This window comes from Pseudophryne corroboree, chromosome 2 (assembly GCF_028390025.1).
Source record: "Pseudophryne corroboree isolate aPseCor3 chromosome 2, aPseCor3.hap2, whole genome shotgun sequence".
Taxonomy (NCBI): Eukaryota; Metazoa; Chordata; class Amphibia; order Anura; family Myobatrachidae; genus Pseudophryne; species Pseudophryne corroboree.
In genome coordinates, this window is record NC_086445.1 from 37,490,107 (window position 1) to 37,513,825 (window position 23,719).

The 23,719-nt window shown below is 48.4% G+C and overlaps 1 protein-coding gene across 7 annotated transcripts in view; it reads right to left on the reverse strand.

Annotated features, from left to right (window-relative positions):
• The window catches only part of LOC134996061 (oocyte zinc finger protein XlCOF22-like), a 162,076-nt gene that overhangs the window by 100,332 nt on the left and 38,025 nt on the right, over positions 1-23,719 (reverse strand). For all 7 annotated transcript variants that reach the window (XM_063951161.1, XM_063951163.1, XM_063951159.1 and 4 more), the window contains exons 2-10: positions 23,113-23,255; positions 22,210-22,395; positions 21,810-21,921; positions 21,320-21,420; positions 21,132-21,204; positions 11,599-11,699; positions 11,368-11,437; positions 10,973-11,073; positions 10,744-10,813 (exon numbers count right to left, since the gene is read on the reverse strand). In XM_063951161.1, the coding sequence (XP_063807231.1) occupies positions 10,744-10,813; positions 10,973-11,073; positions 11,368-11,437; positions 11,599-11,699; positions 21,132-21,204; positions 21,320-21,420; positions 21,810-21,921; positions 22,210-22,395; positions 23,113-23,232 (934 nt within the window). In that variant the 5' untranslated portion in view covers positions 23,233-23,255. The remainder of the gene's footprint in view (positions 1-10,743; positions 10,814-10,972; positions 11,074-11,367; positions 11,438-11,598; positions 11,700-21,131; positions 21,205-21,319; positions 21,421-21,809; positions 21,922-22,209; positions 22,396-23,112; positions 23,256-23,719) is intronic.

Consider the following 23,719-nt stretch of genomic DNA (forward strand, 5'->3'; position numbering starts at 1 on the left):
TACTATGGGATCAAAATGACCCCCGAATTCTATGATTTAAGCTGTTTTTGAGGGTTTTTTGCAAAAAACACCCGAATCCAAAACACACCCGAATCCGACAAAAAAATTTCAGGGAGGTTTTGCCAAAACGCGTCTGAATCCAAAACACGGCCGTGGAACCGAATCCAAAACCAAAACACAAAACCCGAAAAATGTCCGGTGCACATCACTAACCCAAATTAACTCTCTCTGCACATGTTACATCTGCCACACCTGCACTGCACATGGGGGGTAATTCCAAGTTGATCGCAGCAGGAAATTTTTTAGCAGTTGGGCAAAACCATGTGCACTGCAGGGGAGGCAGATTTAACATGTGCAGAGAGAGTTAGATTTGGGTGGGGTGAGTTCAATCTGCAATCTAAATTGCAGTGAAAAAATAAAGCAGCCAGTATTTACCCTGCACAGAAACAAAATAACCCACTCAAATCTAACTCTCTCTGCAAATATTATATCTGCCCCCCCTGCAGTGCACATGGTTTTGCCCAACTGCTAACAAATTTGCCGCTAAGATCAGGTCTGAATTATCCCCCAAGTACAAGTGGAGACTGGTCCGAAACACCTTTAAATTCATAGCTGACCAATGACACCTCACGAAGCAAGTTGAAGTAAATGTGAATGCATCTGCCTGGCAATCAGGCAGAGGCGTTCACGGGGCCGGGTAGGGGCGTCAGCGCTCCGTTTCCTAGGCGGAGCGTTGCGGGGGTGGAGGCGGGCAAACAGGGGCCGCATCGTGGAAACGGGGGACGTGATTGCAGTGGCTGCGTGACGTCACACGCAGCCACCGCGATCAGAAAGATGGCGGCGGGCCTCCTGCGGGCTCAGCCAATGATGAAGCAGAAAGTGAGATGCGATCACAATTTCTGCTTCATCAAGAAGGGGAGGCGGCGGTCAGCATGCTGGCCAGCCTTGCCCTGCGATGGGCGGCCCCTAGCTTGATTTAAGAAGGTTTGTTAATTTCTTCTAATCAGCAGAATTTGCAATCCTTACTGAATTAGGAACAATATCAGATTTGTACGATTTGCAAGCAAGGGAGCAACAGGATAGATACCTGTAATCACAAGAAGTGCAATATGGGAACAGAGAAGAAGAGGAAGAAGAAGAAAAAAAGAAGAAGACATTGACAAGAAAAATACAGATACAGTAAAATAACACTAGCAACCCCACCACACCCTGTATACCTATCTCCAACTTCGGCATACCTAAAACCATGAACGAAACCCTAAACAAAGCGCACAGGTCATATAACCCAAAGGTCAACCTACAAGGAAAAAACTATCAAAAACTACCCACCCCGTCATATAAGGGAGCAATATATGTTATGAAGCCCTAGATAAGGGGAGATCCTCAGTGAAGTAAACCCCGGGCAATATAGTAAACCTGAGAGTGCATGATAAAGTAACTGGGATCACCAGCAAAAAAGGAGACATTGGAGCTCACATAACAGTGCGAACAGTGTAACAAGTTTAACCGATTAAATACCACAGATACAAAAAGGCAAATACCACAGCTTAATGACAGCTGCAAAACATCATTTGGAGATAATACACCCTAGCATTTAGTGCAACCACGGTATAAAGAGGACGGCCAGACACTGGGAAAGTATAATCATTGCAAGAAACATTTGCAATAAAGAACAAGGAAAGAAGAAAAAAGACAAAATAAAGGGATACGTAAGAGTTCTACAGAAGACAAGGACATAGGGCCCGATTCAGACCTGATCGATGTTGTGCAACATTGCACAGCGTTCAATTATCGAATGACTGAGTATGCACCGCAATGTGCAGGCGCGACACCAAACAGATACAGGATGGTGCAAAAATTTAGACCGCAAGGTGATCGACAGGAAGAGGACATTTGTGGGTGGTAACTGACCGTTTTCTGGGAGTGTCAGGGAAAACGCAGGCGTTCCCAAGCGTTTTTAGGGCGGGTGTGTGACGTCAGCTCCGGCCCCGTTCAGCCTGTTTGTATCGCACTGTAGGAGTAAATCCTGGGCTACGCACAGACTCCACAGTATGGAAAAATCATTCGATGGTGAGTTTGCGAATGGATTTGAAGATGTCGGCTGCCTGGTGAAGTTTTCGCACGGCACACACATGCATTTGCACACTTGCATGGGGCGGGGTTTCACTCTCCCTGGGTGGCGGCATTACAAATGCACACGTCTGCCAATTTGCAGCACAGCAATCAGGTCTGAATTAGGCCCTTAGTAAAGTGTTCCATGTATGGGCAGATGATCTAGTCTAGCCATTTGTCTGTGACCCGGCCTGCGATGATGGAGCCACAATGCAGCCTCTCTTGGAGAAGAGAAGAATTTGGTTTCTCAATGACCCTTAACTTGGAGGCTAACAGCACGGCATATGGAAAGTTAAGATCATATATAGATGCCTCTTTATAGGAATGAATTGTGCACTTATTACTGTACATCCACGAGAAGTCCAGGAACGCAGAGATCCAGGAACCATTATGCTCAGGAGTATCCTTGGTACAGATTACCAGCAGTACATTGTCCCTATCTCTGTAATGGAGAAATTTAGCTATAAAAAGGTGCAAGGCGGGGCTCAAGGAGGCAGTGCTCTAGTGGCAAGGAGGCAGTGCTCTAGTGGCAAGGAGGCAGTGCTCTAGTGGGTATCCGGTGAGCCCGTTCCACCGCAAAATGTGATGTGAAGGCATCTTGACCATACTCTAAGTGTGTAGTAGCCACTTCATCAGAAATTCTTCAGGGCGCGGACCTTCCTCCTTCTCTGGCAGCCCCAAAAATCTGATATTATTGCGTCTGAGGTGTCCCTCCATATGTGACAGCTTACAATGCCCCCTTCAAAGCAGTTTTGATAGATCATTTAAAAAGACCCATGTCCTGCAATGTCCTGTCCTGTAAGTCCTGAATTATCTTCACACCCATCTAGTGTCACTGGTGGCAAACGTTACTTCTGGTATCATTGTGAGATGGGCTCGTACATTACACCTCTACCTCCACTGTATGTAACAATATTATATTGTAACTCGTCTCTAGGTTTATCTTTGTTATTTTTAAAATGTTTAATTAGGTTTTCTTTAGATTTCTGTCCAGTTTTGCACCAAAACCAGAAGTTACATTTCGGAATAGGATGTAGAAGCCTGGAAGGAATGACACATCCACAGGTCTGTAACCATAGTCCTGTCCTAGCCCAGTGTGAGAGGGCGACTGTTTCTGACACCACTCTGCTAGAATCCGCTGAGGAGCCAGTGATGAAGACCAATGCCTTAATACTGAAGAAGAGGAGGTCAGGCCCTCTGGATTGGGAGTTGTAGTCTTGGGGTCTGATGCAAAGTGATGACTACAGCAGTTTTTGTAGCATATGATGTGTGATCTCACACTACGCATGCTGAGAAGCGAAGACACGTAAATCTGCCTGTGCACACTGAAAGGCATTCTGCATCCAACTGCCATCACAGCCAGAGAGGTGGAAAAGGCAGGGACGTACTCAGAGAAGCGCACACACGCGGCCCATGCAGACAAGCCTACAGACCATATGATACTAAAGTAGTAGCGATTAGATATTATCAGATGATGTAAGCAGCCCCAGGAGTATAGGTGTCAATTACACGTATAACAAGGGAAATTGAGTTTGCTATTTGATTTATGGTATTATTTTCGGCCAAAGGTCAGTCTCTATTTTGTGGAACCTTTTAATTTTTTTCCCCTAAATGCATCACGGCCGGGTCCTGTGTGGCAAGGAGAGGGATATCTGCGATGCACTGCAAAATCCATTATTCCATCTCTACTGCAAAGGGGGTGAGGGGTAATATGGACACCTCTGGGTCTTGTATGCAAAACGGAGAAGAGACTGTAATAAGTATGTACAGATGGAGCCCTGCTCATCTATCCGTTTAATAAGGTTAACTGAGCCAGTGCTGTCAGATTTAATCCCCTGCTGTATTGTTCTCTCTGTATTGTATTGCAGCTTAGAACAATACATGAAAGGTTTATGCTAATAAACCTTGGTGCACCATGGCACACCATAGAAGGCTATATGAGCTAGGCTCCATCTGTACTACGTGTCCTAGTCAGAGACAGGTATAACCTACATAGTAATACAGTCTCAGTATTGGGACATTGGTAAATCATCCACAAGATCAGGGCGGCTCTTCTGTACAGTAAGTGAGATATAGGGAACATGCTACACACAGTCGCCTTTATGTTGGCAGATATGGCGGGGAAGGTAGAGGAGGATTCTTACCAGGAATGGTCATTTTTATTAAACAGTGTCTATAAAAATAAGAATTTACTCACCGGTAGTTCTATTTCTCGTAGTCCGTAGTGGATGAAAAGATTAGGTACTATCTGGTGTGCACTGGCTCCTCCCTCTATGCCCCTCCTCCAGACCTCAGTTAGGGAAACTGTGCCCGGAAGAGCTGACATTACAAGGAAAGGAAATTTTGAATCCAGGGTAAGACTCATACCAGCCACACCGTACAACTTGTGATAACCTTACCCAGTTAACAGTATGAACAACAACTGAGCCTCACTCAACGGATGGCTCATAACAATAACCCTTAGTTAAGCAATAACTATATACACGTATTGCAGAAAAAACTTGTAGAACTTTGCAAATGTGTTTGAACCCGACCAAGTAGCTGCTCGGCAAAGCTGTAAAGCCGAGACCCCTCGGGCAGCCGCCCAAGAAGAGCCCACCTTCCTTGTGGAATGGGCCTTCACCGATTTTGGATGCGGCAATCCAGCCGCAGAATGAGCCTGCTGAATCGTGCTACAGATCCAGCAAGCAATAGTTTGCTTTGAAGCAGGAGCACCCAGCTTGTTGGGTGCATGCAAGACAAACAGCGAGTCAGTCTTCCCGACTCCAGCCATTCTGGAAACATATATTTTCAAAGCCCTGACTACGTCCAGCAACTTGGAGTCCTCCAAGTCCCGAGTAGCCGCAGGCACCACAATAGGTTGGTTCAAATGAAACGATGACACCACCTTTGGGAGAAATTGGGGACGAGTCCTCAATTCTGCCCTGTCCATATGGACGATCAGATATGGGCTTTTACATGACAAAGCAGCCAATTCCGACACACGCCTAGCCGATGCTAAGGCCAACAGCATGACCACTTTCCACGTGAGATACTTTAGTTCCACGGTCTTAAGTGGCTCAAATCAGTGGGATTTCAGGAAATCCAACACAACGTTAAGATCCCAGGGTGCCACTGGTGGCACAAAAGGGGGCTGAATATGCAGCACTCCCTTAACAAATGTCTGAACCTCAGGCAATTAAGCCAGTTCTTTTTGAAAGAAAATGGATAGGGCCGAAATCTGGACCTTTATGGACCCCAATTTTAGGCCCATAGTCACCCCTGACTGTAGGAAGTGCAGGAAACGACCCAGTTGGAATTCCTCTGTAGGGGCCTTCCTGGCCTCACACCAAGCAACATACTTCCGCCATATACGGTGATCATGCTTTGCTGTCACGTCTTTCCTAGCCTTTATCAGCGTAGGAATAACTTCATCCGGAATGCCTTTTTCCGCTAGGATCCGGCGTTCAACCGCCATGCAGTCAAACGCAGCCGCAGTAAGTCTTGGAACAGACAGGGCCCTTGTTGCAGCAGGTCCTGTCTGAGAGGCAGAGGCCATGTGTCCTCTGTGCGCATTTCTTGCAGTTCCGGGTACCAAGTCCTTCTTGGCCAGTCCGGAACAATGAGTATTGTTCTTATTCCTCTCTTTCTTACTATTCTCAGTACTTTTGGTATGAGAGGAAGAGGAGGAAACACATATACCGACTGGTACACCCACGGTGTCACTAGAGCGTCCACAGCTATCGCCTGCGGGTCCCTTGACCTGGCGCAATATCTTTTTAGCTTTTTGTTGAGGCGGGAAGCCATCATGTCCACCTGTGGCAGTTACCATCGGTTTGCAATCAGTTGGAAGACTTCTTGATGAAGTCCCCACTCTCCCGGGTGGAGGTCGTGTCTGCTGAGGAAGTCGGCTTCCCAGTTGTCCACTCCCGGAATGAACACTGCTGACAGTGCTTGCACGTGATTCTCCGCCCATCGAAGAATCTTTGTGGCTTACGCCATTGCCATCCTGCTTCTTGTGCCGCCCTGGCGGTTTACATGGGCGACCGCCGTGATGTTATCTGACTGAATCAGCACTGGCCGGTTTCGAAGCAGGGGCTCTGCTTGACTCAGGGCGTTGTAAATGGCCCTTAATTCCAGTATATTTATGTGTAGAGAAGTCTCCAGACTTGACCACAGCCCTTGGAAGTTTCTTCCCTGAGTGACTGCCCCCCATCCTCGGAGGCTTGCATCCGTGGTCACCAGGACCCAGTCCTGTATGCCGAACCTGCGTCCCTCGAGAAGGTGAGCACTCTGCAGCCACCACAGAAGAGACACCCCCTGGCCCTTGGGGACAGGGTGATCAGCCGATGCATCTGAAGATGCGATACGGACCACTTGTCCAACAGATCCCACTGAAAGATCCTTGCATGGAACCTGCCGAAGGGAATGGCTTCGTATGAAGCCACCATCTTTCCCAGGACTCGCGTGCAGTGATGCACCGATACCCGTTTTGGTTTCAGGAGGTCCCTGACCAGAGATGCTAATTCCTGGGCCTTCTCCACCGGGAGAAACACCTTCTTCTGTTCTGTGTCCAGAATCATGCCCAGGAAAAGCAGGAGGAATCAGCTGCGACTTTGGAACATTCAGAATCCAGCCGTGCTGTAGTAACACTTCCTGAGAGAGTGTTACGCTAATCAACAACTGCTCCCTGGACCTCGCCTTTATAAAGGAGATCGTCCAAGTACGGGATAATTATAACTCCCTACTGCCGAAGGAGTATCATCATTTCGGCCATTACCTTGGTAAATATTCTCGGTGCCGTGGCCAGGCCAAACGGCAACGTCTGGAATTGGTAATGACAGTCCTGTACCACAAATCTGAGGTACTCCTGGTGAGATGGGTAAATGGGGACATGCAAGTAAGCATCTTTGATGTCCAGCGACACCATAAAATCCCCCTCTTCCAGGCTTGCAATAACCGCTCTGAGTGATTCCATTTTGAACTTGAATTTCTTTATATAAGTGTTCAAGGACTTAAAATGCAGAATGGGTCTCACCGAACCGTCCGGTTTCGGTACCACAAACATTGTGGAATAGTAACCCCTTCCCTGTTGAAGGAGGGGGACCCTGACAATCACTTGCTGGAGGTACAGCTTGTGAATTGCCGCCAGCACTACCTCCCTTTCCATGGAGGAAGCTGGCAAGGCTGATTTGAGGTAACGACGGGGGGGAAAAGTCGCTTCGAATTCCAGCTTGTATCCCTGAGAAACAATTTGTATAGCCCAGAGATCCACCTGTGAGCGAACCCACTGGCTGCTGAAGTTTCGGAGACGCGCCCCCACCGCGCCTGGCTCCGCCTGTGGAGCCCCAACGTCATGCGGTGAACTTAGTGGAAGCAGGGGAGGACTTTTGTTCCTGGGAACTGGCTGCATGGTGCAGCTTCTTACCTCTACCCCTGCCTCTGGCAAGAAAGGATGCACCCCTGACCCTCTTGCCTTTTTGGGAACGAAAGGACTGCATTTGATAATACGGTGCTTTCTTAGGCTGTGAGGAAACCTGAGGCAAGAAAGTGGACTTTCCAGCTGTCGCTGTAGACACGAGGTCCGACAGACTGTCCCCAAACAATTCCTCACCCTTATAAGGCAAAACCTCCATGTGTTTTTTAGAATCAGCATCTCCTGTCCACTGCCGAGTCCATAAGACCCTCCTGGCAGAAATGGACATAGCATTAATTCTAGAGCCCAGCAGGCAAATGTCCCTCTGAGCATCTCGCATATATAAGACGACGTCTTTGATATGGCCCAGGGTTAGCAAAACAGTATCTCTGTCGAGGGAATCTACGTCGTCTAACAGAGTATTTGTCCACGCTGCTACAGCACTACACATCCAGGCTAAAGCAATAGCAGGTCTCAGTAGAGTACCAGAGTGTGTATACACTGACTTCAGGATAGCTTCCTGCTTTCTATCCGCAGGCTCCTTTAGGGCGGCCATATCCTGAGACGGCAGGGCCACCTTTTTAGATAAGCGTGTCAGCGCCTTGTCCACCCTAGGGGATGTTTCCCAACGTAACCTGTCCGTTGGCGGGAAAGGGTACGCCATCAGTAACCTCTTAGAAATCACTAATTTCTTATCAGGGGAACCCCACGCTTCTTCACACAATTCATTTAATTCATCAGATGGGGGAAAAGTCACTGGCTGCTTTTTCTCCCCAAACATATAAACCCTCTTGGTATTAACCGGGTTACTCTCAGAAATGTCGTGTCGGCATCTGTGTCAACCATCTGAGATAGAGGGCGTTTACGAGCCCCTGACGGTTTCTGAGTCACCTGGGCAGGCGCGGGCTGAGACCCCGGCTGTCCCAAGGCTGCAGCGTCATCAAACCTTTTATGTAAGGAGTTTACATTGTCATTTAAGACCTTCCACATATCCATCCAATAAGGTGTCGGCCCCGACGGGGGCGATACCACACTTATCTGCCCTTGCTCCGCCTCCACGGAACCTTCCTCATCAAACATGTCGACACAGCCGTACCGACACACCGCACACACACAGGGAATGCTCAGACTGAGGACAGGACCCCACAAAGTCCTTTGGGGAGACAGAGAGAGAGTATGCCAGCACACACCAGAGCGCTATAACACAGGGATTTTCACTGCTAATAAGTGATTAACCCAATAGCTGCTTTTTTTGTATTGTTTGCGCCTAAATTTATGTGCCCCCCCTCTCTTTTTAACCCGTCTTGTACCTGGATACTGCAGGGGAGAGCCTGGGGAGCTGCTTCCAGCGGAGCTGTGAAGAGAAAATGGCGCTGGTGTGCTGAGGAAGTAGGCCCCGCCCCCTCAGTGGCGGGCTTCTGTCCCGCTTTCCATGTAAAAAAATGGCGGAGTTTTTACATATATACAGTGCTAGACTGTATATATGTATGTTTTTATGCCAAAGGTACTTCAATTGCAGCCCAGGGCGCCCCCCCCCCCCAGCGCCCTGCACCCTACAGTGACCGGAGTGTGTAAGTGTGCTGGGAGCAATGGCTACCTTAATGAAGACAGGAGTCTTCAGCCGCCGATTTCGTCGCCTTCATGCTTCTGTTCTTCTGGCTCTGCAAGGGGGACGGCGGCGCGGCTCCGGGAACGGACGATCGAGGACAGGTGCCTGTGTTCGAACCCTCTGGAGCTAATGGTGTCCAGTAGCCTAAGAAGCACAAACTAGCTGCAAGCAGGTAGGTTTGCTTCTCTCGCCTCAGTCCCACGTAGCAGTGAGTCTGTTGCCAGCAGAAGCTCACTAAAAATAAAAAACCTAATAAATACTTTCTTTACTAGTAAGGTCAGGAGAGCCCACTAGGAGCACCCAGCTCTGGCCGGGCACAGATTCTAACTGAGGTCTGGAGGAGGGGCATAGAGGGAGGAGCCAGTGCACACCAGATAGTACCTAATCTTTTCTTTAGAGTGCCCAGTCTCCTGCGGAGCCCGTCTATTCCCCATGGTCCTTACGGAGTTCCCAGCATCCACTAGGACGTCAGAGAAAAAGGTGTCCACCCCCCCCCCACACCCTTCCCCCAGTGTGTTCAAGTTAAGTGAATCAAAAGCCTGCGTACCTCTTGCAAGTCTGCGTTTCCTATAGCAGCTCATATACTGTGTGTGGGACCACAGTCTGGCTCCTGGATGTTACGGCAATGTGGTGACCTCTCCTCTAGAAGTAGGAGTTGGTCTGTGCTGATTACAATACGCTCAATACAGCGCCGTGAGACGCACTGCGCAGACTGTGTGACAGTCCTAGGCGGCCATCTTTATCAGACATCCGTTCCTAACTATTTCCAGCCTATTTGCTGATATAGTTACTACCCCTTAATAAGATCAGACTCCCGACTCTCACACTTATGTGGTGCCCGTTACTGGTACCCAGAGGCTTTCAGATACTGCATGTATTCCATATTAATGGAACATACTCACCCCCATATATTACACCCTACGCACCATTAGGTCACAGTGTGGGGTTATACTTTGGATTGGTGATGTTCCTACACCCATCTACATTGTCATTATTGCAGGAAATCCTTAGAGCTAACATAAAGACTGCATGGGAACCCCAGACCACAGAGACCTCTGTACACATCATCTGTATGCAAAGGTGAAAGCGGGGGGTGTTGATTCCTGTTGCCCGGAAACCCCCCTCTTCTTGGCAAGTGGCCCAAACTATGACAACAATAGCAATGGTATATAATAAGATTACTAGAGCTGCAGCCTCATAATGCAGTGTAAAGGACAGAGCAGAGCTGCTGCACGTGCCCAGTGGTAGCAGCTTCTTCTACCAAGTTTGCTGTGTGTGTGTGGTTCTAAGTCCTCAATCAGTGCACTGGATCAGAGTGTAGCTACCAGGAAGTAGAGACAGGAACCTTACCATGTGGTGGGAGAATGTGTGATTAGAAAGTGCAGTATTGGTTCTATTATGTTTGTGTCTTTATTTATTGTAGTAGGTTTAACCTTTTCCTGACCACTTATTCATTTTAATTAAATATGTTTGATACAGCCTATACTATAGACCATCTATAGTTGTCAATATTAATACTGTATTCCATGTCCGCACAGTGGGAGATTGTGGATTTCTAAAACCCACTCTAGAAATCCTGCATTTGCCACTGGTATGACAGTATTGTCTGTATGTCCGTCTCTCTCACCTGGGCTGATCTCAGCAGGAACGTCCTCTTCTTTACATTGCTGGTAACACATTCCGTCTCCTGGCACAGCCTGTCATACAAGAACATGTGTCACATACGTGTCCCACCCACACGTTACATGGGACATCTCTATAGGACTGACACACAGGGCGGGGACATGGGAATAACACAAGATCCTGCAATGTGAGACATGTGAGGAGCTGGGAGAGGTCAGAGCAGGTTCCTCTACCTGATAATCCTGGCTGATCATCCTGTTCTCTTCTCCCATACACCCCGGAGTATAGAGAGGGGTGTCACATGGGTCTGCGGGGTGTGTAGGGTTACACCCACCTGTGGGGAATAGACACAGATGTATGTGTATAAATGATAACGCAGAAGAAGACCTCAGCCGATACACACACAATGAATGATATGGTGGAGTAAAAGAACAATGGAAATAAAAACCACCTTATCCCGACTCACTGCTAGTGGTCCATTCTCCTGCAGCGCCTTACAAGTCACAATTGCGGTAAGATGTAGAAACGATGAGCATGGTTACATCTGTATAAACCACATCTCCAGTAATATAAATAGTTCTCCCCATACAGCAATATTATATCCCCAGAGCGTCTGCGTCTCTCTTACCTGGGCTGATCTCAGCAGGAACGGCCTCTTCCTTACACTGCCGGTGATATATCACGTGTCCCGGCTCATCCTGTCATACAAGAACATGTGTCACATACGTGTCCCACCCACACGTTACACGGGACATCTCTATAGGAGTCACACACAGGGCGGGGACATGGGAATAACACAATATCCTGCAATGTGAGGAGCGGATGTGCGAGGAGGAGAGGTCAGAGCAGGTTCCTCTACCTGATATTCCTGTGTCACAGTCCTGTTCTCTTCCTCTATACAGCCCGGAGAGTACAGAGGGGTCTCACAGGGGTCTGCGGGATTTCTAGAGCTGCACCCACCTGCGGGGAATGGATACAGAACATTACATTACAGTAAGTATAGTGATTCTATGTACAGTCAGTGGGGAGGTGAGGACTTCCCTACTGAGTAATGAGGAGACCACTGCCTGCCACCGAGTACAAGGTTACATGTAGGTCACACAGTGACTCAGCCTGGACTTGTTACAGGAACAGTGGCCACAATTACCACATAGTAACTTGTGTAAGTGTATAGACAATGGCAGAAATGTCCCATGTTACACTACTCGCCCAGGCAAGATGTCTATGTGACAAAATGATAGTTCCCTTATTGCACATTCATGCTGCACCTTGTTTTGCACAAGGATGGCCCCCATAATGGACTTTAATATAAATTAGACATTTATTATATGGTATAGGTATATTGTATACGATACATTTGGAATACACTGTTTATTTAGTTATACGGTGTTCAATGTGTGTAATTGTTAATAGGGATAAACCTAAAGTGTTATATAAGATAGATAAAGCATCCCATTGTAATCTAAGCCCCCTGAATGTACAAACAGATGTGATTAGGATGAGTATGTTGGGATAAGCAGTAAACAGGTGATCTGATCACATAGAGCCCACTCTGTACAGGAACCCAGACACCTCATCTCCACTCCTCTCCACACTCCGCGACACCCTGGCTGACCCGCTTGTGCTGTGAATAGACATTGTAGGGTATGAAAAGAACAGTGAGCTCTGCTGGTGATGAATATCTGCAGAGAAGGTCTAGAGAGCTTCTGGACTTCTGTAGTGCAGGCGCAGATTAGGCATTGCGGTGCAGTCAGTGGTGAAGGGCGCAGTGTGAGGTAGTATCCCAGGCCCGGAGACACAGGAATACTGCCAGCAAGTAACAGCAGGAGACCGCAGGCATCTGTAATCATATACTACTGTGGGGACTTAGATACCATTCTGGCTTTTAGTTGCTAAAGTTATTGTGTACTGTGTGTGTGTGTGTATATTTACAAAAAAATAAGAATTTACTTACCGATAATTCTATTTCTCGGAGTCCGTAGTGGATGCTGGGGTTCCTGAAAGGACCATGGGGAATAGCGGCTCCGCAGGAGACAGGGCACAAAAAGTAAAGCTTTAGGATCAGGTGGTGTGCACTGGCTCCTCCCCCTATGACCCTCCTCCAAGCCTCAGTTAGGTACTGTGCCCGGACGAGCGTACACAATAAGGAAGGATTTATGAATCCCGGGTAAGACTCATACCAGCCACACCAATCACACTGTACAACCTGTGATCTGAACCCAGTTAACAGTATGATAACAGCGGAGCCTCTGAAAAGATGGCTCACAACAATAACAACCCGATTTTTGTAACTATGTACAAGTAATGCAGATAATCCGCACTTGGGATGGGCGCCCAGCATCCACTACGGACTCCGAGAAATAGAATTATCGGTAAGTAAATTCTTATTTTCTCTATCGTCCTAGTGGATGCTGGGGTTCCTGAAAGGACCATGGGGATTATACCAAAGCTCCCAAACGGGCGGGAGAGTGCGGATGACTCTGCAGCACCGAATGAGAGAACTCCAGGTCCTCCTTAGCCAGGGTATCAAATTTGTAGGATTTTACAAACGTGTTTGCCCCTGACTAAATAGCCGCTCGGCAAAGTTGTAAAGCCGAGACCCCTCGGGCAGCCGCCCAAGATGAGCCCACCTTCCTTGTGGAATGGGCATTTACATATTTTGGCTGTGGCAGGCCTGCCACAGAATGTGCAAGCTGAATTGTATTACACATCCAACTAGCAAAAGTCTGCTTAAAAGCAAGAGCACCCAGTTTGTTGGGTGCATACAGGATAACAGCAAGTCAGTTTTCCTGACTCCAGCCGTCCTGGAACCTATATTTTCAGGGCCCTGACCACATCTAGCAACTTGGAGTCCTCCAAGTCCCTAGTAGGCGCAAGACACCACAATAAGAAAAATCGACAGGGCCGAAATTTGAACCTTAATGGACCCCAATTTGAGGCCCATAGACACTCCTGTTTGCAAGAAATGCAGGAATCGACCGAGTTGAAATTTCTTCGTGGGGCCTTCCTGGCCTCACACCACGCAACATATTTTCGCCACATGTGGTGATAATGTTGTGCGGTCACCTCCTTTCTGGCTTTGACCAGGGTAGGAATGACCTCTTCCTGAATGCCTTTTCCCTTAGGATCCGGCGTTCCACCGCCATGCCGTCAAACGCAGCTGCGGTAAGTCTTGGAACAGACATGGTACTTGCTGAAACAAGTCCCTTCTTAGCGGCAGAGGCCATAAGTCCTCTGTGAGCATCTCTTGAAGTTCCGGGTACCAAGTCCTTCTTGGCCAATCCGGAGCCATGAGTATAGTTCTTACTCCTCTACGTCTTATAATTCTCAGTACCTTAGGTATGAAAAGCAGAGGATGGAACACATACACCGACTGGTACACCCACGGTGTTACCAGAACGTCCACAGCTATTGCCTGAGGGTCTCTTAACCTGGCGCAATACCTGTCCCGTTTTTTGTTCAGACGGGACGCCATCATGTCCACCTTTGGTAATTCCCAACGGTTTACAATTATGTGGAAAACTTCCCCATGAAGTTCCCACTCTGCCGGGTGGAGGTCGTGCCTACTGAGGAAGTCTGCTTCCCAGTTTCCATTCCCGGAATGAAACACTGCTGACAGTGCTATCACATGATTTTCCGCCCAGCGAAAAGTCCTTGCAGTTTTTGCCACTGCCCTCCTGCTTCTTGTGCGGCACTGTCTATTTACGTGGGCGACTGCCGTGATGTTTTATCCCACTGGATCAATACCGGCTGACCTTGAAGCAGAGGTCTTGCTAAGCTTAGAGCATTATAAATTTACCCTTAGCTATATTTATGTGGAGAAAAATCTCCAGACTTGATCACACTCCCTGGAAATTTTTTCCTTGTGTGACTGCTCCCCAGCCTCTCGGGCTGGCCTCCGTGGTCACCAACATCCAAAACTGAATGCCGAATCTGCGGCCCTCTAGAAGATGAGCACTCTGTAACCACCACAGGAGAGACACCCTTGTCCTTGGATATAGGGTTATCCGCTGATGCATCTGAAGATGCGATCCGGACCATTTGTCCAGCAGATCCCACTGAAAAGTTCTTGCATGAAATCTGCCGACTGGAATTGCTTCGAAGGAAGTCACCATTTTTTTACCATGGCCCTTGTGCAATGATGCACTGATTTTAGGAGGTTCCTGACTAGCTCGGATAACTCCCTGGCTTTCTCTTCCGGGAGAAACACCTTTTTCTGGACTGTGTCCAGAATCATCCCTAAGCACAGGAGACTTGTTGTCGGGATCAGCTGCGATTTTGGAATATTTAGAATCCACCCCTGCTGTTGTAACAGTATCCGAGATAGTGCTACTCCGACCTCCAACTGTTCCCTGGACTTTGCCCTTATCAGGAGATCGTCCAAGTAAGGGATAATTAAGACGCCTTTTCTTCGAAGAAGAACCATCATTTCAGCCATTACCTTGGTAAAGACCCGGGGTGCCGTAGACAATCCAAACGGCAGCGTCTGAAACTGATAGTGACAGTTCTGTACCACGAACCTGAGGTACCCTTAGTGATAAGGGCAAATTTGGGACATGGAGGTAAGCATCCCTGATGTCTCGGGACACCAGATAGTCCCCTTCTTCCCGGTTCGTTATCACTGCTCTGAGTGACTCCATCTTGATTTGAACCTTTGTAAGTGTTCAAATTTTTTTAGATTTAGAATAGGTCTCACCTAGCCTTCTGGCTTCAGTACCACAATATAGTGTGGAATAATACCCCCTTTTCTTGTTGTAGGAGGGGTAATTTAATTATCACCTGCTGGGAATACAGCTCGTGAATTTTTTCCCATACTGCCTCCTTGTCTGAGGGAGACCTTGGTAAAGCAGACTTCAGGAGCCTGCGCAGGGGAAACGTCTCGACATTCCAAACTGTACCCCTGGGATACTACTTGTAGGATCCAGGGGTCCTGTACGGTCTCAGCGTCATGCTGAGAGCTTGTCAGAAGCGGTGGAACGCTTCTGTTCCTGGGAATGGGCTGCCTGCTGCAGTCTTCTTCCCTTTCCTCTATCCCTGGGCAGATATGACTCTTATAGGGACGAAAGGACTGAAGCTGAAAAGACGGTGTCTTTTTCTGCAGAGATGTGACTTAGGGTAAAAACGGTGGATTTTCCAGCAGTTGCCGTGGCCACCAGGTCCGATGGACCGACCCCAAATAACTCCTCTTCCTTTATACGGCAATACACCTTTGTGCCGTTTGGAATCTGCATCACCTGACCACTGTCGTGTCCATAAACATCTTCTGGCAGATATGGACATCGCACTTACTCTTGATGCCAGAGTGCAAATATCCCTCTGTGCATCTCGCATATATAGAAATACATCCTTTAAATGCTCTATAGTCAATAAAATACTGTCCCTGTCAAGGGTATCAATATTTTTAGTCAGGGAATCCGACCAAGCCACCCCAGCTCTGCACATCCAGGCTGAGGCGATCGCTGGTCGCAGTATAACACCAGTATGTGTGTATATACTTTTTATGATATTTTTCCAGCCTCCTGTCAGCTGGCTCCTTGAGGACGGCCCTATCTATAGACGGTACCGCCACTTGTTCTGATAAGCGTGTGAGCGCCTTATCCACCCTAAGGGGTGTTTCCCAACGCGCCCTAACTTCTGGCGGGAAAGGGTATACCGCCCATATTTTCTATCGGGGGGAACCCACGCATCATCACACACTTCATTTAATTTATCTGATTCAGGAAAAACTACGGTAGTTTTTTCACATCCCACATAATACCCTCTTTTGTGGTACTTGTAGTATCAGAAATATGTAACACCTCCTTCATTGCCCTTAACGTGTGGCCCTAATAAGGAATACGTTTGTTTATTCACCGTCGACACTGGATTCAGTGTCCCTGTCTGTGTCGACCGACTAAAGTAAACGGGCGTTTTAAAACCCCTGACTGTGTTTTTGAGACGTCTGGACCGGTACTAATTGTTTGTCGGCCGTCTCATGTCGTCAACCGACCTTGGCGCGTGTTGACATTATCACGTAATTCCCTAAATAAGCCATCCATTCCGGTGTCGACTCCCTAGAGAGTGACATCACCATTACAGGCAATTGCTCCGCCTCCTCACCAACATCGTCCTCATACATGTCGACACACACGTACCGACACACAGCACACACACAGGGAATGCTCTGATAGAGGACAGGACCTACTAGCCCTTTGGAGAGACAGAGGGAGAGTTTGCCAGCACACACCAAAAACGCTATAATTATATAGGGACAACTTTATAGAAGTGTTTTCCCTTATAGCATCTTTTTTATATATTTCTAACGCCAAATTAGTGCCCCCCCTCTCTGTTTTAACCCTGTTTCTGTAGTGCAGTGCAGGGGAGAGCCTGGGAGCCTTCCCTCCAGCCTTTCTGTGAGGGAAAATGGCGCTGTGTGCTGAGGAGATAGGCCCCGCCCCTTTTTCGGCGGCCTCGTCTCCCGCTCTTAACGGATTCTGGCAGGGGTTAAATATCTCCATATAGCCCCCGGAGGCTATATGTGAGGTATTTTTAGCCAAAAAAGGTTTTCATTTGCCTCCCAGGGCGCCCCCCTCCCAGCGCCCTGCACCCTCAGTGACTGCCGTGTGAAGTGTGCTGAGAGGAAATGGCGCACAGCTGCAGTGCTGTGCGCTACCTTAAGAAGACTGAGGAGTCTTCTGCCGCCGATTCTGGACCTCTTCTCGTTTCAGCATCTGCAAGGGGGCCGGCGGCGAGGCTCCGGTGACCATCCAGGCTGTACCTGTGATCGTCCCTCTGGAGCTAATGTCCAGTAGCCAAGAAGCCAATCCATCCTGCACGCAGGTGAGTTCACTTCTTCTCCCCTAAGTCCCTCGTTGCAGTGATCCTGTTGCCAGCAGGACTCACTGTAAAATAAAAAACCTAAGCTAAACTTTTCTAAGCAGCTCTTTAGGAGAGCCACCTAGATTGCACCCTTCTCGGCCGGGCACAAAAATCTAACTGAGGCTTGGAGGAGGGTCATAGGGGGAGGAGCCAGTGCACACCACCTGATCCTAAAGCTTTACTTTTTGTGCCCTGTCTCCTGCGGAGCCGCTATTCCCCATGGTCCTTTCAGGAACCCCAGCATCCACTAGGACGATAGAGAAAAGGGCATTTGCCATTTTACTGAACCGTTTACCTGAGTGATCAGAAATCTGTATCCTCACAGCCTACCACTGTACACACACACACACACACACACACACCAAGTAGTAAGTGGTTCCCGATGCAGGGGAAGGAGCCTGGTGGTGGCAGTGACTATTCTCCTACAACTGAGGGCACCACGTGGTGTGCAGATGGTGAGTGTATGTCGGCCAAGCAGCACCTATAGGAGTGGTGGGTAATAGTGGGTTACTGATAGTAGGAGGGAAAATGTAACAGAGACCCTAGCTGCCGCTGCGATGTAAGACAGCCCCAAACGTGCTGGAGTAAAGGAAAGAGGGTACATAGATCATGCACCAATCAGGTGCTGCTGTCAGTACAGGTAAGAGATGGGAGATGGCCCCTCACACACACAGGCCGGACCACACACCACACAGGCTCCTCCTTCCCTCCTACAGCCACCTCTACACCCCATGGTTCAAGCGCCCACAATGTACAGGTTCTCCTACAGCTAACTCTGTACCGCAAGGATCCAGTGTCCACAATGTGCCCCACGTTCCTATAGCCACCTGTATACCCCACGGTTCCAGCATCCACAATATGCCCACGCTCCTACAGCCACCTCTATACCCCATGGTTCTAGTGTCCACAATGTGCCTCCTACAGCCACCTCTATACCCCATGGTTCTATTGTCCACAATGTGCCTCTACAGCCACCTCTATACCCCACAGTTCCAGCATCCACACAGTGCCTGCGCTCCTACAGTCACCTCTATACCCCACGGTTCCAGCATCTACAATGTGCCTGCGCTACTACAGCCACCTCTATACCCCAAAGTTCCAGCATCCACACAGTGCCTGCGCTCCTACAGCCACCTCTATACCCCACGGTTCCAACATCTCCAATGTGCCCCATGCTCCTACAGCCACCTCTATACCCCAAAGTTCCAGCATCCACACAGTACCTGTGCTCCTACAGCCACCTCTATACCCCATGGTTCTAGTGTCCACAATATACCTGCGCTGCTACAGCCACCTCTATACCCCACGGTTCTAGTGTCCACAATATAGCTGCGCTCCTACAGCCACCTCTTTACCCCACGGTTCTAGCATCCACAATGTGCCCCATGCTCCTACAGCCACCTCTATACCCCACGGTTCCAGCATCCACTATGTAAATGCGCTCCTACAGCCACATCTACAACCCATAGTTCTCGTATCCATAATGTGCCTGCGCTCCTACATCCACCTGTATACTCCACGGTTCTAGTGTCCACAATATACCTGCCCTCCAACAGCCACCTCTATACCCCATGGTTCCAGAATAGTTGCAAGAGGAAAAAAGTTTTTTCATTTTGTTATAAATCTATAAAAACATTATGGGGCTGATGCAGTTGCATATATGTCTTTATGCAAATACTGCTAATAAGTCCTTCCCTTGTGTACACAAATGAGTCTGAATGTGCAAGGACGGAAACGTTCACTGTTAGTGTCCATACACGCTGAAATGCCGCTTGGTGTGTCACAGGTCACACAAGCCCTACGGCAGCCGCAGTTTCTCTGTCTGACTACGGCCTCCAATGCGAGCAGCTCACCCTCTCTGTACCCCACCACTATCAGCGCCACTCCCATAAGAGGCAACATCTCCGCGCGTCTTTTTAGCCGTCCCGTTACACCCCATTCATCGTCCAGGAACACTCCTTACAGTACTGCTACCGTGCTTCCAAATCTGTACATACAAAATCGTGATCCATGCACGGATCAACTCAGAGGTGGCACGTACATTGCTCCACTGCGCCCGACATCACCGCTTACATCCAACTCAGAATCAGGCCATACATTATGTAATAGTCACTATATTGTATATCAGGCGTGTTCAATAAGTTTCCGGATTTGCAGTGAAAAGGTAGAATAGACACAATCTTGTGAAATTACAAGGCATCGAACCATATATAAGCAGCACTGTACAGCTAAGAAGTCAGCAGGTTCACTTCCTTCACAAACTCCTTACGAGTCTCACCAGAGACCACTGGAGAGACATGACCTTCTATGACTACAACAGTGGTCTGCGACAGCAGGAAGGTTTTGACTGCGGCTTGCTGTTGGGATGGACGCACCGTCCCCCACCACTGCGTTTCAGTGATTTGCAGAATTTCGGCACAGGACACCCGTGTCCTACATCACGGAGGACAAAATTGCTGCTGTGCGGGCAATAGTTGAGGTGGACGCCAGGGTGACCATGGCCCAGTTAGAGGAGATGGACATCTCATTGACATCCATCAGCTTGATACTCCCAGAAATGTTTGGCCAGAGCCAGGATTCTGTACCCTGGGTACACCATAGGCTGACTCGAGTGCAGAGGGAAGCTTGGTTGACTTGGTGGTGCAACATGCTGGCCAGGTTTGACGACGGTCACTCAAACTCTGTCTGGGAGATCACCAGTGGTGATGAATCCTGGATCTCCAGTTTCAACCCGGAGACCGAACATCAGTTGCAGGTGCGCCATCACAGAAGTTCTAAGGTGATCGCATTGTGACCAAGCAGATGGTGGCTGTCTTTGTGGTCAAGACTGGTCATGTAGCTACAGTACCACTCGCACAGCACCGTCACTGAGGACTGGTACGTCAACCAATGCCTACTGCAAGTGCTGGAAGCCATTTTCATGCGCCTTCAAAAATCGCACTTGTGGTGCCCTTCTCCATCATGACAATGCATCTGCCCACAAGTCTAGGAAAGAGGTGGAGTTTCTGGCCCATGAATGCATCCAGGAGATTGGTCATCCGCCGTACAGTTCAGACCTAGCCCTCTATGACCTCTTTGAGTTCCCACAAATCATGGGCAAGATGCGTGGGATTGGTTTGTGTCATTTGAAGCTGCAGTTGAGACCTTCATCCAGCTTGTAGAAGACATACCTGCTCCAGACTGATACAGCTGCTTCACAAAGTAGTTTTAGTGCATCCAACTTTACAAAGACTTCACTGGAGAATACTTTAAAAAAATGTCATGTTCACTTATTGGTAAATATAATACTTTTTCTGCATCCGGAAACTAGCCAATTATTACCTGCTCTGACATTACTGCCATCTGACTGCTCTATAGCTACATATATAGTTATGGCAAGACACAAGAATAAGTTTGAAAAAGATGTAATGTTTAGTACATATCAGTACAGTGAAAGTTAGGTTTAATTGTAATATTTATGCAACTTGCTATTTATATACTATACAATTACACGCAATGTATCCGTTATACACCCCAATCCCGCTGCTGTCTCACCTGAGCTGGTGGGATCAGGGACGGGCTCCTCTTCCTTACACTGCGGGTGATACACCCCGTGTCCCGGCTCATCCTGTCATACAAGGGCAGAAATATTATTACACCGAGCGTCTATACCAGGAGGATACACAGGATAAGGATATGAGAGTAACATAATGCAGAAGAGATAATGCAGCCAGTCCCGCTACCTGATAATCCTCTATGACAATCCGGTTCTCTTCCTTTATATAATCCCCAGAGTACAGAGGGGTCTCACATCGTCCTGGGGGGCTTCTAGAGCTACACTCACCTGCGGGGACAACAATGACAGCCATATAGCAATGCTTAGTAATAACAGCAGAACATATCACTGCACAGGGTCACCTGTCACTAGGGCTCGGGTGTAAATCACAGCCCTGCACCGTTACGTGTATCTGGGTGGGATGTCACCCCCTGAGGGTCATCATGACCAGTGACACTGGGGGAAGAATTTATCATCAAACCTTCCACCAGCCCCCAGCATCCGATAGATCGTGATCAGATGTCAGCTGGAATTGTCAGTCGCTTTGGACCCACATGCAGAGGGAATGGAGGCCAATTAGGTGCCAACTGCAGTGATCAGTAACAGCCAAACAGCCAGGAGAGGGGCGGAGAGAAGTGACAGGATAGAATCACACCCCCTGAGAGACGTCCTCTTACCCACTGAGTCACGCAGCTGCGGAGGGTCCATTACAACGTCATTGTGTCCGCCTGAATAGTCCCACTCTGTCACAGAGAACGAGACCTCCACATCCTTACACTTCCCAGGCACCTGCAGCATAGGAGAGCTGGTCACATGACTTACCCCCACACCTAGGAGTACAGTGTATTACATTCCACTGCAAGGCACAATGGCAGACGATGGGTCAGGGATCAATTACCGAGTGCGTCCTGACCAATCACCAGTGCTCCAGTGATGTATCAGTATTATTACACTTTAGCACAACATAAATTAGTTACCAATCAAACGCCTGCATAGAATTTATTAGAAGACAACGAAAAAACAAACCCACTATTATCCATGGAATTATACAGCTATATGTACAATGAGAGCGCTCACCTTTCCTGTCTCTCTGTGATATACCTCAGTAGGTGGCTGGATATTCCGGTCACGTCTCCTCTCCCCTGTTGGCGCATGAGGCTGAGCCTCCGTGTTTGGACTCTGGGTGCCGCTGCTTCTGTCTGACACAGAGGGGCCGCCGATGTCTGTCACCTGGTCACCCGACTTTCTCACAACAATGAAATCCTATGAGAGCACCAATATGTAAGATGCCGCCCTATGTATATAATACAGTAACACCCTCATATACAGCAAACTAATCCCAGCTGTATATAGGCGGATAGCAGCCCTGCACCATCTCTGTGTAACACAGGCTGTATGTATATATGGATGTAACCATAAGAGGCAGAAGACACACACAGAGGGATCTGCCTGCTCCTACCCACAATTCCTGGGGGCCACTGCTGTATCTCTGTGGGAAAATGTCACTTTATAGCATAAACCCCTGAAGAAGACTTGTCGTGTATAACAGACATGTGACAGGAAAGTGACGCCTCTTATAGCCAGACACAGGAGAGAGTGGAAGACATAGAGGGAAATGGCGGCGACCTGTACTGTGTGTTGTACAACTAACATGGTGGGAGGAAGAAGTATATCATACAGTACACCGACTGCCCACACATGATGGAAGTAGCCAACTAGAGGTCTGAATTAATATACAAAGACATGAGGCATGTCTGACACTTATGTGCCTCGTGCCTCAGAGCTATTATCACAGATTCATAGTGAACTGATGGGTTACATTATAATAAGAGCTTGTTCAGACCACAAAATGGCTGCCTGCATGGTATACTGACAGGAGGTGCACTATAATGGAAAGAATGCCAGCTGCTACTACCCCGGGCACTGTGCCCCTGTAGTTCCGCTAGTAAACAGAACAGTGAGGTATCTAGCGCCTCTCACCTCTCTAGTCAGCAGACAGATAATCTCCATGGTGAGACTCAGCAGCTTGTCTATGATCAGGTCTTTGTTTCTGTCACTCAGTAGCGAGTGCCGGATATGTTCTAGGACCTGGACCTCCATGGCTGGTCTTCAGGTGACGTCTCCTAAGGGAAGGGAATACAATGTTCTGTCAGCTCCATATATGTCATTTGCTCCCATAGTCTCTGCCACATAGAGGGAGCCGCATCGCCCATCTATTCCGGGCACAGAAGACATCAGGGTCACTTACTGCACTATACACCATCTGTAATGTAGGAATTATGGAATTTCCCCGCAGCTCCTGAGTGTAACAAAAGCATGGAGGCCTCTTATAGCATCCTCTAACATGGCCGCATCATCAGCTCTTCTCCGGCAGCCATTTTACTTTTCTTTTATAAGAAGCTTAAATCTACAAATATATATGGACATGTAACTGGTGGGGGAGGTGTGGCCAGTGGGGGATGCGCTCAGATGTTATCATTCTTTCTCAGAGTGAGCTGGAGAAACCCTCCTGACACCCCCTATTCTATGTCAGGGTGAGCTGTAAATGACGGGCGAGTTAGTGGAAGAGCTGGGCCTCTTTCTTCGC